General features: G+C 56.6%; 1 protein-coding gene across 2 annotated transcripts; it reads left to right on the forward strand.

Moving 5' to 3' along the window:
* On the forward strand, positions 1-7,632 carry Chrm1 (cholinergic receptor muscarinic 1). Of its 2 annotated transcripts, XM_010632959.2 has the most exons (3): positions 1-26; positions 414-492; positions 5,340-7,632. In XM_010632959.2, exon 3 carries the CDS (start codon positions 5,396-5,398, stop codon positions 6,776-6,778), a length of 1,383 nt encoding a protein of 460 aa, XP_010631261.1. In that variant the 5' UTR covers positions 1-26; positions 414-492; positions 5,340-5,395; the 3' UTR covers positions 6,779-7,632. The 2 variants fall into 2 exon arrangements, with proteins under 2 accessions (XP_010631261.1, XP_010631262.1); XM_010632960.2 differs by lacking the exon at positions 414-492.
* The last annotated feature ends 7,251 nt before the right edge of the window (positions 7,633-14,883 follow it).

Here is a 14,883-nt window from a genome sequence, read left to right on the forward strand (position 1 = left end):
ACCCTGCAGACCCCTGTGTCCCCATGGTGAGTGGAGGCGGGAGGCGCTGGCCAGGCGGGTAGGAGCAGCGTCCTGAGCCAGGGCAGGGCCAGGGTGAGGTGAGTAGGGTGGCCCTGGGAAAGGAGGAAGCCCGGGGTCTGCAGGTCGGCAGCTAGGGACGCTGGACCCTGGCTGCCCCCAACACCCTGGCTTTGAGTTGGCACCTCTGATGTTTCTCTGGGCTCTGGCCAGTAGTGGAGGTGGAGACCCCCCACTCGGGGTAACTAGTCCCAGCCCAGGAGGGAGGAGGCTGCCCTGTGCCTGGTGATGAGTGTAGGCAGGGGCCGAGATGCAGCCCACCCACCAGTGTCCACGGAGAGCCGGCTCCCCTTACTCAGGCAACAGTCCCAGAATCTTCTCCTCTCCTCCCTCAGGGCACCCCCCACACCATCAGCCCCCCCCCAAGATGGACTGACCCAGGCTGCTGGCCTTGTGGACAAGCTGGAGGACAAGGTGGGTGTTGGGCAGAGTCCAGGCTCACTGGGACAGCTGAGCACTTGGATGGCCACACTGGCTGGGGAAGGTGGCCCTGGTGGGGGCCGCCCTGTGTTTCCAGTACCTTTGGTGCCCACGGGGGAGGTTCAGGCCTGGGTCCAGGCAACACCTGGATACCAATGGGCACCTGGCCCAGGCACCTGGCCCAGGACACCACTGTGTGGGGTTTCTGCAGTGTCACCTGCCCCTTGGCAGGCAGTGGGAGAGAGTAGTCAGACCTTGTGGGTGCTAAATTACTGGTGCCATGGGGGAATCGCCTCTCCCCCAAAACACCCCTGCACCTCCACCCACCACCCTGACCCTGTGCAGCTGGGGAAGGAGTCAGGCAGCCCCCTGCCTCCAGAGGTCGGCCTCCCACTGGGCTGTATCTGTTCCCTGCCCAGTGAGAGCTGGGGACTGGATCAGAAGGGCAAAGGGACAGCCCGGGAGTCAAGAGGGGGCCAGGCCAATCGCAGCAGATCTAGGAAGGAACTGCCCATTGCACAGATGGAGAAATTGAGGCTGAGGGAGGCATGGCCCCAGCCACAGGAAGGAGACCGAGGGGATCCTTGTTAGTTCCTCTCCTGCCTGCCCTCCCTCCGGAAGCAGGACAGTAGGGTGGGGACACCTTGCTGGGAGGCAGCAGCAAGGGCTCCAGGCAGCAGGCGCTGCAGAGTGGGTGAGGTGCTGGGTGCTGTGTGGTGGTGCCATGGTGATGGAGGGGGAGGAGGGAAGAGAGCAGAAAGGAGAGCAGGAGCGGTGGGGGCGGCAGAGGACCTGGCACCCCTGAGGCCCACTGCGATGTAGAGGGTATCCAGGCCCAGCCTGCTGGCCTTGGCGAGCTCATTTGGCATTGGCTCTGGAGTGATGTCCTCTCCCACTCGTCCGTCTGTGCAACATTTAACTGAGGGCTGCTGCCCAGCATCACAGAGTGGGTGACCTGTGCTGTAAATGTGGCCAGTTCCACCATTTACTCCCTCATTTTGAGACCAGATGTCAGGAGCAACATTGAGGGCATCTTCCGTGGGAGAGGCTGGCCTATGGCTAAGCCCTGGCAGAAGCTACCAGACGGGGAACCCTGCCTGAGGAGGGCCCCCTTGCTACCTGCCAGCCCTCCGAGGACCACCGTACCCTGGAGGTCCCTGCCCCAGCCAGATCTCTCTACAGGCTGTGGCAACAAGATGGCTGCACTCTCCTCTCCACCCTCCCGACGGGCAATGCTCAGGAATCTGCCCTTGGCTCTGTATTGCCTCCCCTCCTCTGCAGCCAGATACCCAGCCCCAGGGGACGGGGACGGTCCAGGGCTGGCCTGGTCAGTTGGTTGGTGGACAGTAAAAGGCTCTGACCTCATTCCTTAACCCTTTGTGTTCGGGCCGATGCTCGCGTGTGCGCGCACACACTTGCACACACATGCACACACACGTGCACTCCCATGGTTTCCCTACAGCCAGCAGGCAGGATTTCCTTGGTCCATTCTATAGATGAGCCAGGCAGGGTCTCAGCCAGGGAGCAGAGGTGCAGCCCGGAGCAGGTGGAAGAGGGGCCGTTCCTTGGTCAGAGCCCCTCCTCCTGTTCTTGAACCTGCACCCAGGAGGATGCAGATCCATGCCATAGGTGTATTTCTCTCACAAACATTTACTGAGCAGTTACTGTGTGCTGGGCCCTGGGAGAGCAGTGGGGTGGTCAGAGCCCCACCTTGTGCTGGCTCCACCTCCCACCCCCACATTGTTCTCCTTGTCACAGAGATGCAGACTGTCACACCCAGGCTGGTTTGGAGCAGAGGACAGAGTCCTGGCTGCTTATTGATGCAAACTGAAGTTTGGCCCTGCCGGCAGGGACAACAGGAGGCTAGCTAGTGCACAGAGCAGTGTGGACACCAACCCAAACTCAGACCAAGTTGCAACCTTGGCTGCACCCCTGAGCAACCTTGCAGCCCCTTTTGCAAACAGGATAACAAAACCTCTTTCCTGAGGGGTGGGAGCAGCTAAATCACATCATATGCGTGATGCGCTCAGCTGTCTGGGAGGTCCTAGCAGGCAGTGAATACCAGTTGCTGTGCTGATATTAGTAATATCATTAAAGGGTCCACAGCCTTCCCTGCGAGGCCCAGGCCTGGGCAGAAAGCACCTCCTTGTGCACCATTGCCCTCACCCCTGACCCTGGGTCCGGCTCATCTGGGATCCACACACTTTCCACGTGCTCCTGGCCACAGAAGGGCTCCCAGGGCAGGACAGCACCTTGCCCAAGGCCACATGATTAGGTGAGGGCTCAAGCCAGTGGGGGTTTGCAGGGGAGTTCCCAGCCCTCCACCGTGCCCTCCCACACCCTGTTTCTGACCAGGGTAGGACAGACAGGTGAGACAGGGCTTCCTGTGGGGCTACATCTTCTGTCAGTTGACATTTTCTTCATCGTGGATTCTTTGCACTAAATTTTCTTTTTTAAAGTATTATATTAAAATGTTGTTTTCTTGGGTCTTAGGCGCCCCCGAGGCATGTGTCCTTGCCTGTGTGGGGAAGAAGCCCAGCTTAGGCTGGAGGTGCCTTCCACCCTTTCCTCTGGGCAGTGGGCATCACACAGTGCTAAGTTCAGAAGGCTGCAGGTCCGGGAGTGGGGAAAGCCCCACCTGCTCCCAGCCCCTTCCTGATTCCTAACTCTAGGTTAAAAAGGGTGCATCAAAAATTCATAATCAAGAGCCGGGTGTGGCGGCGCCTGTAATCCCAGCACTCGGGAGGCTGAGGCAGGAGGATCGCTGTGAGTTCGAGACCAGCCTGGGCTACATAATGAGTTCCAGGGCAGTCTCCACTACATAGTGAGACGCTGTCTCAAAAAAACAAAAAACAAATCATAATCAAAACTATTTTTGCTTTTTGCAGTACTGGGGGGGGGGTCAAACCTGGGCCTCGCATGTGCTAGTTAAGTACTTACCCCTGAGCTACATACTCGGCCCTTTTTCAATTTTATTTTGAGACAGGGCCCTCCCGGCTTGCCCAGGCTGGTTTCCTAATTGCAATCCTACTGCCTCAGCCTCTTGAGTAACTGAGATTACAAGCATGTACCACCACACCCAGCAAAATAAATCATATTTTAATGCAATAATCTTAAATTCACATTGGTTAAAGACAGTCCACAGGATAATCAGTTTTTCTAAAGGAAGTTTCATTGAGACAAACTGCTCAGGCTATGGTCCTTACAACTGCCTTCCTTGTGTGATCTGTGAATCTTCATGCCTTCTCAGCCTCGGCCTCCATCTGTAAAATGGAGAGTGAGGCCCCGGTATCATGGTTGCTGTGAAGATTGAATAGGCACCATGCGCTGTCCCCTGCAGCATTAGTAGAAGTAGCAGCAGTAGCCACCATTGAGTCCGAGATTTGTAATCAAGCAGTGGATGCTGCCGGTGGGAGGTGCCCTTGCGGTCACATCAGCCAGGGTCAGTGTGGAGCTCCTGCCTCCCAGGGCCCGGGATGTCCGAGCACTCTGACCCCCACACGTCCCTGTGGTGTTAGTGCACTGGTGCGTTTTATCCCCATTTTTCAGTTGAGGAAACTGAGGCACAAAAAGCCACACATCACTTGCGAGCATCTTTTCCCGGTAACTGGTGAAGCCTAGATTCCAACCCAGACAGTCCACCCCTGTGTGCAAACCTCCCTAGACACCCAGGCCACACTGGCAGCCACAGCCCTGTCCTCTTTCTTAGGCACAGGTCCCCAGGTAGGAAGAGCTGCTCACATGCCCTTGGCCACACATAGTCCAGTGGTACACCACCACCTGCACCCCACAGAGGCACAGGTCACAGGCCAGTCCCCTGAACCCCGGGGGCTGGGCCGCCCTGGCCCAACGTCGCTCCCTTGGGGTCACAGTCTCAGGAGTGGACAGACAGTGCCTAAGACCCAGAGCAGGGAGGGCCCTCTGCATCACACAGCAGGGCCACAGCCAGCTGGGCCCCTTTCCTCCACTGTGGCCCGGAGTAAGGACTTAGTCGAGTCACCGGAGCTGACCCCGGTGCACCCCCAGGAGGGCGGCCTTGGTATGGGCGCCTGTCCACCCACAGCTGCCACCCCACTCAATGCCTGGACCACACACACTCCAGGTCCCAGGGATGTCTGGGGCATCTGCCTGTTCCCTGCTGCGCCCACTTGTGGGCCCACATCCCATCTGGGGCCACACCCCACTTCCTGGGAGCTGAGGCCTGGGCCCCTGCCTGTTCTCTGGCCCTCCTGAAACTCATGCTGCCTGCTGAGAGCCCAGCCCAGCCAGCACCACCCCTTGAGTGAGGACACACTCACCCCTTCCCTGTCTGGCTCCCCTCCTCACACCAGACCCTCCCTCCTTCCCAGATTTCCCTGTTTGATGGCAGGCTCCCCATGGAGCCCCACAAGCTCTACTCCCACTCTCCACTGTGTCACTGTGGCCACCCTACAGTGCCCAGAGCCAAGGTCACCTGTGATGGGGTGGGGACAGTGAGGCATCCTCTAGGCGACACACTTGGTAGCTCAGTCACTTGACTGAGTGCTTAGCAGAGGTCTGGATGCAGCCACAGCTGTCACGAAGCTTTGGTGAGCCTGAGCGAAATGCTCTGAAATCAAGGTGGCTGGGTGAGAGGGAGACTGCCCAACTCGGTCATGTGTGCTGGGCACCCCTGGAACGGCTGGCGATTTCCCAGTGGGAACATAGGCTTGGCATCTGCATGGGGAGCTGGAAGGAACAACACTTGCCTGGGATCTCAGTGCCGCCATGCCAGGCTGAGTGCGCGGTAAATGGCCTCGAGTGTGAGTGCGCCTGGCCGGCAGCACCATGCAAGCCCCAACAGAAGCTCACATCTGTTCCAGGTGAGGACACCCCCCGTGTGACTGCGCAGCGAGGCTGCCCTGCCCATTAGGCCGCCATGAACACCTCGGCTCCGCCCGCTGTCAGCCCCAACATCACCGTCCTGGCCCCAGGAAAAGGACCCTGGCAAGTAGCCTTCATTGGCATCACCACGGGGCTCCTGTCGCTGGCCACTGTGACAGGCAACCTCCTGGTCCTCATCTCCTTCAAGGTGAACACGGAGCTCAAGACAGTCAACAACTACTTCCTGCTGAGCCTGGCCTGCGCTGATCTCATCATTGGCACCTTCTCCATGAACCTCTACACCACCTATCTGCTCATGGGCCACTGGGCGTTGGGTACGCTGGCCTGTGACCTCTGGCTGGCCCTGGACTATGTGGCCAGCAACGCCTCTGTCATGAACCTGCTGCTCATTAGCTTCGACCGCTACTTCTCAGTGACCCGGCCACTGAGCTACCGTGCCAAACGCACACCACGCCGGGCAGCCCTGATGATCGGGCTGGCCTGGCTGGTCTCCTTTGTGCTCTGGGCACCGGCCATCCTCTTCTGGCAGTACCTGGTGGGGGAGCGGACGGTGCTGGCAGGGCAGTGCTACATCCAGTTCCTCTCCCAGCCCATCATCACCTTCGGCACCGCCATGGCTGCCTTCTACCTCCCGGTCACTGTCATGTGCACACTCTACTGGCGCATCTACCGTGAGACGGAGAACCGGGCACGGGAGCTGGCAGCGCTGCAGGGCTCTGAGACGCCTGGCAAGGGTGGTGGCAGCAGCAGCAGCTCGGAGAGGTCACAGCCTGGGGCCGAGAGCTCCCCGGAGACCCCACCGGGCCACTGCTGCCGCTGCTGCCGAGCACCCCAGCTGCTGCAGGCCTACAGTTGGAAGGAGGAAGAGGACGACGACGAGGGCTCCATGGAGTCCCTCACGTCCTCAGAGGGCGAGGAGCCTGGCCCAGAGGTGGCCATCAAGATGCCCATGGTGGACGCCCGGACCCAGGCACCTGCCAAACCGCCCCCTAAGAGCTCCCCAAGCACAGTGAAGAGGCCCACGAGGAAGGGGCGTGACCGAGCCAGCCGGGCCCAGAAGCCCCATGGGAAAGAGCAGCTGGCCAAGCGCAAGACCTTCTCACTGGTCAAGGAGAAGAAGGCAGCCCGGACCCTGAGCGCCATCCTCCTGGCCTTCATTCTCACTTGGACGCCATACAACATCATGGTGCTGGTGTCCACCTTCTGCAAGGACTGCGTCCCCGAGACCCTGTGGGAGCTGGGCTACTGGCTGTGCTACGTCAACAGCACCGTCAACCCCATGTGCTATGCGCTGTGCAACAAAGCCTTCCGGGACACCTTCCGCCTACTGCTGCTCTGCCGCTGGGACAAGAGGCGCTGGCGCAAGATCCCCAAGCGCCCGGGCTCTGTGCACCGCACCCCCTCCCGCCAGTGCTGAGGGCCCCACCCTCCGCTGTCCTGAACTGAGGCCTGGGCTGCTGCTCCACCCAGGCCAGCCCCTCCTGGACAGCCAGAGATGCCCTGCCAGCCCCACGGGGCAGTGGAACCCGGGGAACTGGTTTTTCCATTCCCTGCTGGCTGGGAATGGGCCTGCACCAGGAAGAGGCCTGAGGAGGATCCCAGCTTTGCTCCGTGTTTGCCTCAGGCAGAAAGCCCAGAGCCTGCTGGTCAGCTGGAAGTCCCTCCACATCCTCCCGGGCCTCACTCAGCCAGCAGAGCAGCTGGACAGCGCGCTCTGGAGGCCACAGGGGGCAATGACGCCAGACACTGAGGCGGGAAGCTTGGCTCCAGGGTACAGGAACCCCAGCTGGAAATCCTTCCCCACTCCCCAGGACGGTTCAACCTCTTGAGACATCCCCAGAGCACCCTGTTTGTCACCTTCCAGGCAAATGTCCAAGCAGCAGCAGGACAGTGACTCCAGGGAGGATCTGCAAGTCTGGGTAGCAGCCGTGGGGCCAGATGCCAGGTTTTAAATGTCCTGCTGTCCTCTTTGCCTGTGTCCCAGCAACCTTGGTCGGTCCCTCTCCACCTGGCTCTCAGCCATCGCCAGGACTAGACCACTAGACTCCTGCAGCTCGGCCAGGCCCCGCATGCTCCCCACTTCCAGCCCTGCCAGCCTTACCCTGCATCGCTGGCTGCAGGTCCCCTCCTGTGCTCCCTCCTGACCATGCATGGCCTCCCAGCAGCCCTTGCCCCAGCCTGGCTGGCCACATGTTCTTTCCTCCACCTTGGCAAGTGCCAAGTCTGAATAAAGCCACACAACCTGCAGGCGTCAAGACATTTCCTCTGGTGTTGGCACTGCCCCCAGGCCGAGGCTAGGGTGGACAGGTAGGAGGCCCAGGATAGTGGGACATGGGATGTGGCCGATGTTGGCTCCAGGAGGGGCAGCTCCCAGCCCTGGCCCAGGCAAGGGGGGCAAAGAGAGCTGTAGAGAGAAGGTGGCTGGGGCCTTGTCACCAGAGGGGAGGGGAGTTCACTCCAAGTTCCAATTATAGGTGGGGAAACTAGACGGGGTGGGGGCAGTGGTCCGGGATTAACCCACAGGCCACACCCAGGCTCCCACTTTATACTGTAGCAAGCTTAGGTGAGCCTCCAGCCTGCACAAAGGCACCTCGTGGGGGAGGAGCCTCACACCTCATGCCAAAGATCAGGAGAAACTAATCTTAGAACCGAGATTAGTGGGGGGATGGCACCTAAGGGTCATGGATGTGCTGCAAGGAGGCCCAGGACCACAAGCCTGTAACAGTCTCCATGGAGAGAGCAGAGTGAAGCGGCAATGGGACAAAGCACAGTAAGGGGGTAGGGCCACCTGGAGTTGTCCCCCCACACAGTGACACTGCCAACCTTGGTGCCTGGGTGGGCCAGGTTCACCGTGGTTACTCAGCCTCCCAGAGTCCAAGGCCACCACTCCAGTCGCACTGTGGGTATCACCTGCCTGTGTACCCCTTGGCACACAGGAAAGACTCTCTCCCACCCATTCAGGTGGTCCAGGGCCGATGTCCCCTTCCAGAGGGAGACAGGCCACGCCCTTCTGAAGAGGCACAGGGTTAGGACAGATGGCAACACCTGAAGGCATGGCCCAGGCCAGTAGCCTCAGAGTCACGGGTAAGCTTGGATAGACAGCCAGATGGATGGGATCACCCTAGATATACAAAAATGGAAACAAAGAGTCCAAACCAGCCATATGCTTTTGGTTGCTTTTGTGATACTGTAAGCCAGGGCCTTTCCACTGAGCTACATTCCCAGCCCTTTTTAAATTTTGTATTCTTTATTTTGAGATAGGGTCTCTCTAAGTCACCTTCTGGAAAGGGACGTCAGCCCTGGGCCACCTGATCGGGTGGGAGAGTCTCTTTCCTGGGAGGAGGGGCCCTGGCTGTGCTGGAATCAGGATGGGGACAGCTGCCTACATATGCTGCTTATCCTGAGGACCTTGTGTGGGGAGCTCCACGCATCCTCGGGTGTCTCCTGCCCTCCATGTCTGATAGGGCCACAACCTTCTTGCCGAAGAGACAGGAGGATGGGACAGGTGATGGGAAGGCATCAGCGGTTGTGTGATCAGGTGGTCTGGGCTCGGACCCACACCCCCAGTGTTGCCCACCCTGGCCACTTGGGGAACAAGGCCTGCGGGACAGCATGAGCATCAGGAAGGCCTCCTGCCAGTCTTGGGGCAGATCTCTGCAGACCCAGCAACCACAGAGCAAGGACAGGACCTGCACTAGAGGCGGAAAGTGTAGCTGGGTGGTGTCACCCCATCCTGCCCTGAGCGGTCCTACTCTGCCCTAGAGGCCTCCTGCATACCTCAGCAGGGAGCAGGGAGAGGACCCCGGCTCCCTGAGTGCCACCTCCTCCCCACCATTCCCACCTTACCAGTGGCCTGGAGAAGGGGTACAAATTCAAACCTGGGTCCCGACACCACCCCACCCCCCACCCCCATTTTGCCACTGCTGCCCAGTGTGACTCTGGCTCCATCTTCTGGCAGCCTTGGGGATAGCCTTTCAAGGGACCCCTGTCCTGCTTCTGGAACAGCAGGACCCAGGACAAAGGGCTTGTGCCCAGTCCTCAGTGAGAGCCCAAGGAGCAGAAGGGTCTCTCGCTTGTGTCCCATTAGGTCTCTGCAGCATCAGCCCAGACCCTTGCCAGCTTGTGAACCCTAAAGTTGGCAGGATGAGCAGCGCCCCCACCAGGATGCCTCCCCTTCTCCTGGTCACCCTGCTTGCCCTTAGAGGATGAGCCCTCTGGACACCTGGTGTCCACGCCTACCCTAGGTCCTGCTGGGCTTGAGGCTGTTGCTTCCAATATCATCTTTTTTTAGCATCTTTGTGAACAAACTGCAGAACTCCAGGAATAAGATGACCACAGGACAGACCCGCAAATAGTTCCCGTTGCCCCTGTGCTGGCCTGCTGCTGGTCCCTCACCTTGTTCATTTCCTGCCTGTTGGGCACTGCTCACGCTGGAGTCCCAGGGTCAGCCTGGCTCCTCCTGTCCCGCAGCAGCTGCCTCCTGAGTACACTTGCAGCTTCAGCCCACAGCCACAGCCCACAGGATACTCCCGTGAGTCTGAGTTCTCGGGCTCCTCTGTTCAGGGCCAGACAGGAGTGTTTCAGACTGTGCTGGCCAAGAGGCAAAATCAAGTCTCATGTGGCAAGGCTCGTGCCAGGCAGTCTTGGTCTCACACCGTCAGAAGCAGCCGTGGGTGACGCTCACGAGCTAGGCAGCAGGGCTGCGTTCTAACACAACTTTGTTTCATATAATTTTCATGTGTCACAAAATATTGTTCCTTCAGTTTGTTTTCCAGCCTTTTAAAAATGCAAAACCCAGCTAGACACAATGACATGAGCCTATGATCCCAGCTATTTAGGAGGCTGAGGCAGGAAAACTGAGTCGGAGACTAGCCTGGACAACACAGTGAGACTTTATCTCAAAAAGAAAAAAGCTAGAAAAAAATTAAAAACTCCTTAGCTCACAGCTGGTGCAAAGACATGCCCACCAGCCATAACTGAACAATTCATCTATTTTCCATGCTACAGGCAAAGTGAGTTTTGCCAAATCACAAATCCTATGTTTTCAATCCCTTGCTTATAGGTAGAAGATAGCCCAAGATTTAAAAAAAATAATAAAATAAAAAGCCAGGTCAGGCATGGTGGCACATGCCTGTCACCTCAATACTGAGAAGGCTGAGGCAGAAGGATCAGCAGGAGTTCAAGGGTTATATAGTGAGTTCAAGACCAACTTGAAGTATGTATTGAGACCCTATCTCAAAAAAACAGACAAAACAAAACAAAGCAAGCTCCTTCTGCCTTGGGTATAGCTTAGAGACAGTGTTTGCCCAGTGCAAAAATCCCTTCTTCACCCTCAGCCTCTCCACTGACTCCCCTAGCCCCATAAACCGGAATTAACCCCTTTTGGTCTCCAAATCCTCAAAAAGGTGAGAGCTCCCTCCCTCATGCTTTCACTCCTGGTTCCCCTGCCTGAATGGAATATGCTCATCCTATGTGGCCTGTAAAACTCCTATGCTGCCTTCAAGATCCAGAAAAAAAGAGGACTCACTCACCCACCCAAGGCACACGGGACAGCAGGTCCCAGGAGGAGGTAGAGAAGGGCAGAGATTAGCAGAGCTGGTACAGGGAGAGGGGAGGAGGAGGAAGGACCCAGGTGCTGGGGAAATGGCAGATTACAGAGATGGGCACCCAGAGCACAATGCTCCCCAGTGGCCTGTCCAGGGATGTTATGAAGTGGGCAGCTCTGAGGGGCCTAGTGACCCAGACACCACGAGGGCGAGCTTTGTTGCTTTCCTGGAAAGTGATTTTTGCCTAAACATAAATCTTTTGATTGGCTTTTGATTGGCAATGACAGGAGCCTGTCAGGACCAGAGCCAGCTCCAGCTCCTCCACTCAGGACTGGGACAACTCCGTCCTTTCCTTGTTGGGGAGGTGTAGACCCACAGGCAAACAGGAAGCACAGATAAGCATCACCTGGGCCCTGCATTACCCTGGGGCTGCGGGTACAGAGGTCAACAGGCCAGACCTCTGGCCTGGAGCAGCATGGGGTCTGAGGCAACCTCTTAAGCTGTGGGTTGTGAGACCAGATCTGTGATCTGCACTTTCCTTCCTCCTTACCTCATGCTGGGGATCAAACCCAGGTGTCCCAAGCATTCCTCATCTGCACCAGGTTAGCATGGACCTGAAAAGACCAGGCGTTACACTAGTGAGGGTGAGTAGCACCTCCGTTCAGAGAGTACATGGTGCATGGCTCTGCATAGAACACAAAAGCCCTGGGCTGGGGACTGGGGGACAGTTAGCCAGACAGGCACAGGGTTGCTTTCCCCGGGCTATATCGCTAAGTACTGCAAATTGAGTGGCTTGGAACAGTAGGCACTGTCGGTCACACAGCATCTAGATCCAGTGTGGCAGGCCGAGCTCCCCAGACCCTGAGGAGGAACCCATCCTGCTGCTCCTGTGACCCGGCACCCCTTCCTACAGCAGCCTCTTCACCACCGCAGCATGACCGTCCACACCCAGCCTGGGCCTCATATACTAGAAGCTTGTGCTCAGCCAGGAGCTACACCGCCAGCACCTCCCCTGCCAAGGACACTCGGGGGCATTCAGTAGCTCCAAGGCTTTGGTCTGTCAGGCTGTGCTGACCTGTAGGATCTCTGGTTCCCATCCTAGTCCCCATGTAGAACCCCATCAGGCACAGCACTGCCTGCCAGGAGTACTGAGCTCTTCAGCCTCCTGGCACCACTCCCAGGCCTCCACTGGAGAGGGTTCTGGAGCCCAGCAGTGGATGGGCAGAGCCTCACCTCCTGGTCTGGACAAGGGGCCACTCATGCTGGTCCTTTTCCCTGTTACTGGGGAGACACGGATGTCCTACTCACCCCAGCACTCTGCACAAGCTCCCTCTGCAGCCACACCCGGGCACAGACACCAGAGTGTGGAGTCTGTGGTGGTGATCAGGCCCTGGGCCGCACCTGTGTCAGACAAGCATACTGCCACCAAACCTTAGCCTGACTCTGCATGGCCCTGAAGGGCTATACAGGGTTTCTGCTGCCTTGGACCTGGCCAGCTGCTGTCCACCAAGACTGCAGAGCTTCTCTGGCTCTGGCTAGGAACCTCCCCTGTCACAGGGACAAAGTCCCTCGGAGCCCTGAAAACCTTGGGGTTGATGTCAGGTTCTTGTCTGGCTGAGGCTGGAAAGTGGAGGCCGGGGTGGAGCCAGTGCCTTCACATTGTCCCTTGCCTCCTCCTGACCTACCCCACCCTGGCCAGGGGATCTTCAGGATGCAACAATGCCAGTTTAGTGTTCTGAGGACTTTTTTGACAAGATCTTTTTTTTTTTTTTCTTTTTTTGGTGCCGGGGATCAGGCCCTTACATTTGCAAGGCAGGCAGCAAAACCACTGAGCTAAAGCTCCAGCTCCTGTGGGTTTTTTTGAGTTGGAGTCTCACTGGGTAGCCCAGGCTGACCTCAAATTCTTGGCAGTCATCCTGCCTCAGCCTCCCAAGTGTTAGTATTGCTTGAGAGCATCATGATGCCCAGTGCCTGGTTCACAGTTCTTTCAGCCTTAGGGACTTCTGCCCACAGCAGACACATCGAAGTCTTTGACAGCTCCATCTTCCAGGAGCCCAGCTCCTGAGCCCCACTGCCCAGAACCTCACCGCCTCAAGGCCTGACCTTTCATTGAAGTCTCCTGCCCCTCCTGCCATCATCTCCCTCCCTAAGCAGCTGCATCCCCACCACAGGCACAAACCTTCAGCCACTGATGATTTCCAGGGCTGGCTCAGGCCCCTGGGATCCTGGTACCTGTTCTCAGCCAGCTCCCTGCCTCATTCCCAAAGGGGCTTATCCTCACTTTCCACTCCCTCCTCATCCCCTGCCCTGTGACAGACTGGCAGTGGCACCTATGGTCCCAGCTGTGTAAAAGCTGAGGCAGGAGGCTCCCTCGAATCCGGGAATTTGAGGCCAGGCTGGGTGACAGATCATGACCTCATCACAACCCCCTTACACAGGGGTGGGGGGGGATTCTCAAACTCTGCTTAGGAAATTTTAGCCACATTTGGTGGCAGACATCTATCTGTCATCTTAGCACTCTGGGAGGCTGAAGCAGGAGGATCACAAGTTTGATCCCAGCCCAGGCATGTAGCAAGGCCCTATTTCTAAATGAATGGTAAAAAGGGGTCTGGGGATGTAGCTCAGTGCCAAGGCCCTGGAAAAAGAGAAAAGTCTGGCAGCTTCTGGGTTTCTTTTACCTTAGCAACGTGGGAGAAAGATGTACGTTTTAACAAAGGGGACTAACAGGTATTTATACCTTCCAGACAAGAGAAGTGAATTTAAAATGGTATTGCCAGGGCAACACATTATAATGGAAGACAAGCACGCAGAACCACAGCGTTTTGAGTTACAGAGTACTTTGACAGGACAAAGCAGCACCGCTTAAATCTGATGATCTGACAGGACTTGTTAGGAATAGCATTTGCCAGGGTGGTTTCATGATTCAGAGAAGAAGCTGCTTTCGTTTCTGCAGAACAAGAGAGAACATTTGCTTCCTTCTTATCCTACTGCTATTTTTACTTTTCTCACTGCCAGTTAGAGGGGCCTGGTGTCTTCAAAGCAGCACCAGAGAAGCAGGCACTGCTGGTGTGTGCTCGCCTGGTGCACATGAAGGCTACAGTAATCGCCAGTGCATAAAAAGGAAAAGAAAAGAAAAGAAAAATGCTGAGTGACATTCAACACTTGTTACTGGAGACTCCTGCTGTCAGCTTCCAGTACCCACCTGCCCAGTATACGACACAGGCCTGAAAAAATAATACACTAAGAGACAGAAAGTTGGGGCCAGGACGACCAGTGCCGGAGCAACCGACAAAGGTGCTGGCCATTCCCAGGCAACTGACTGTTATTAGCAATCAACTGGGATAAAAGCAAGCTATCTGCATTTTCTACAGAAATTAATGTAAACAAGGCTCATAAAAAACAAACTGAAGCATTCTCGGATTAGGAACAGAACAAACTATATGGTTGCAATTAGAACATTGTCCTTCTAGTAAGATTTTAGTTATGGGAATGGGATTTGGGTGTGAGTTACTCTGACCTGGCACATAGGCTTCAGCCAGACTCACTTCTCAAAACAAGTCAATTGTGGGGTTAACTCTTTACAGCCTACTTTGGGTATAATCAGTATTACAGCCCTTGGCACTTGTAATCCCCACTACTCAGGAGACTGAGGCAGGACAAGAGGATCTCAAGTTCAAGGCTAGTCTGGGCAACTTGGCAAGCCCCCTGTCTCAACTTCAAAAATAAAAAGGTAGCCAGGGAGGTAGCTCAATGGTGCCACACCCGCCTGACAAGCGTGAGGTCTTGAGTTAGATCCCTGGTACCAGAAAAAAAAATTTTTTTACATCCCCAGCCCTGAAAAAAAATTTTTAATAATTTTTTTAAAAAATGGACCCTGGGGGGCCGGGGATTTGGCTCAGTGGTTCCACTGCCTGCCTCACTAGCGCAAGGACCCCAGTTCAATCCCTGGTACCAAAAAAAAAAAAAAAAAAAAAAA

This window comes from Fukomys damarensis, unplaced genomic scaffold, assembly GCF_012274545.1.
Source record: "Fukomys damarensis isolate Sample0158 unplaced genomic scaffold, DMR_v1.0_HiC HiC_scaffold_27, whole genome shotgun sequence".
Lineage (NCBI taxonomy): Eukaryota > Metazoa > Chordata > Mammalia > Rodentia > Bathyergidae > Fukomys > Fukomys damarensis.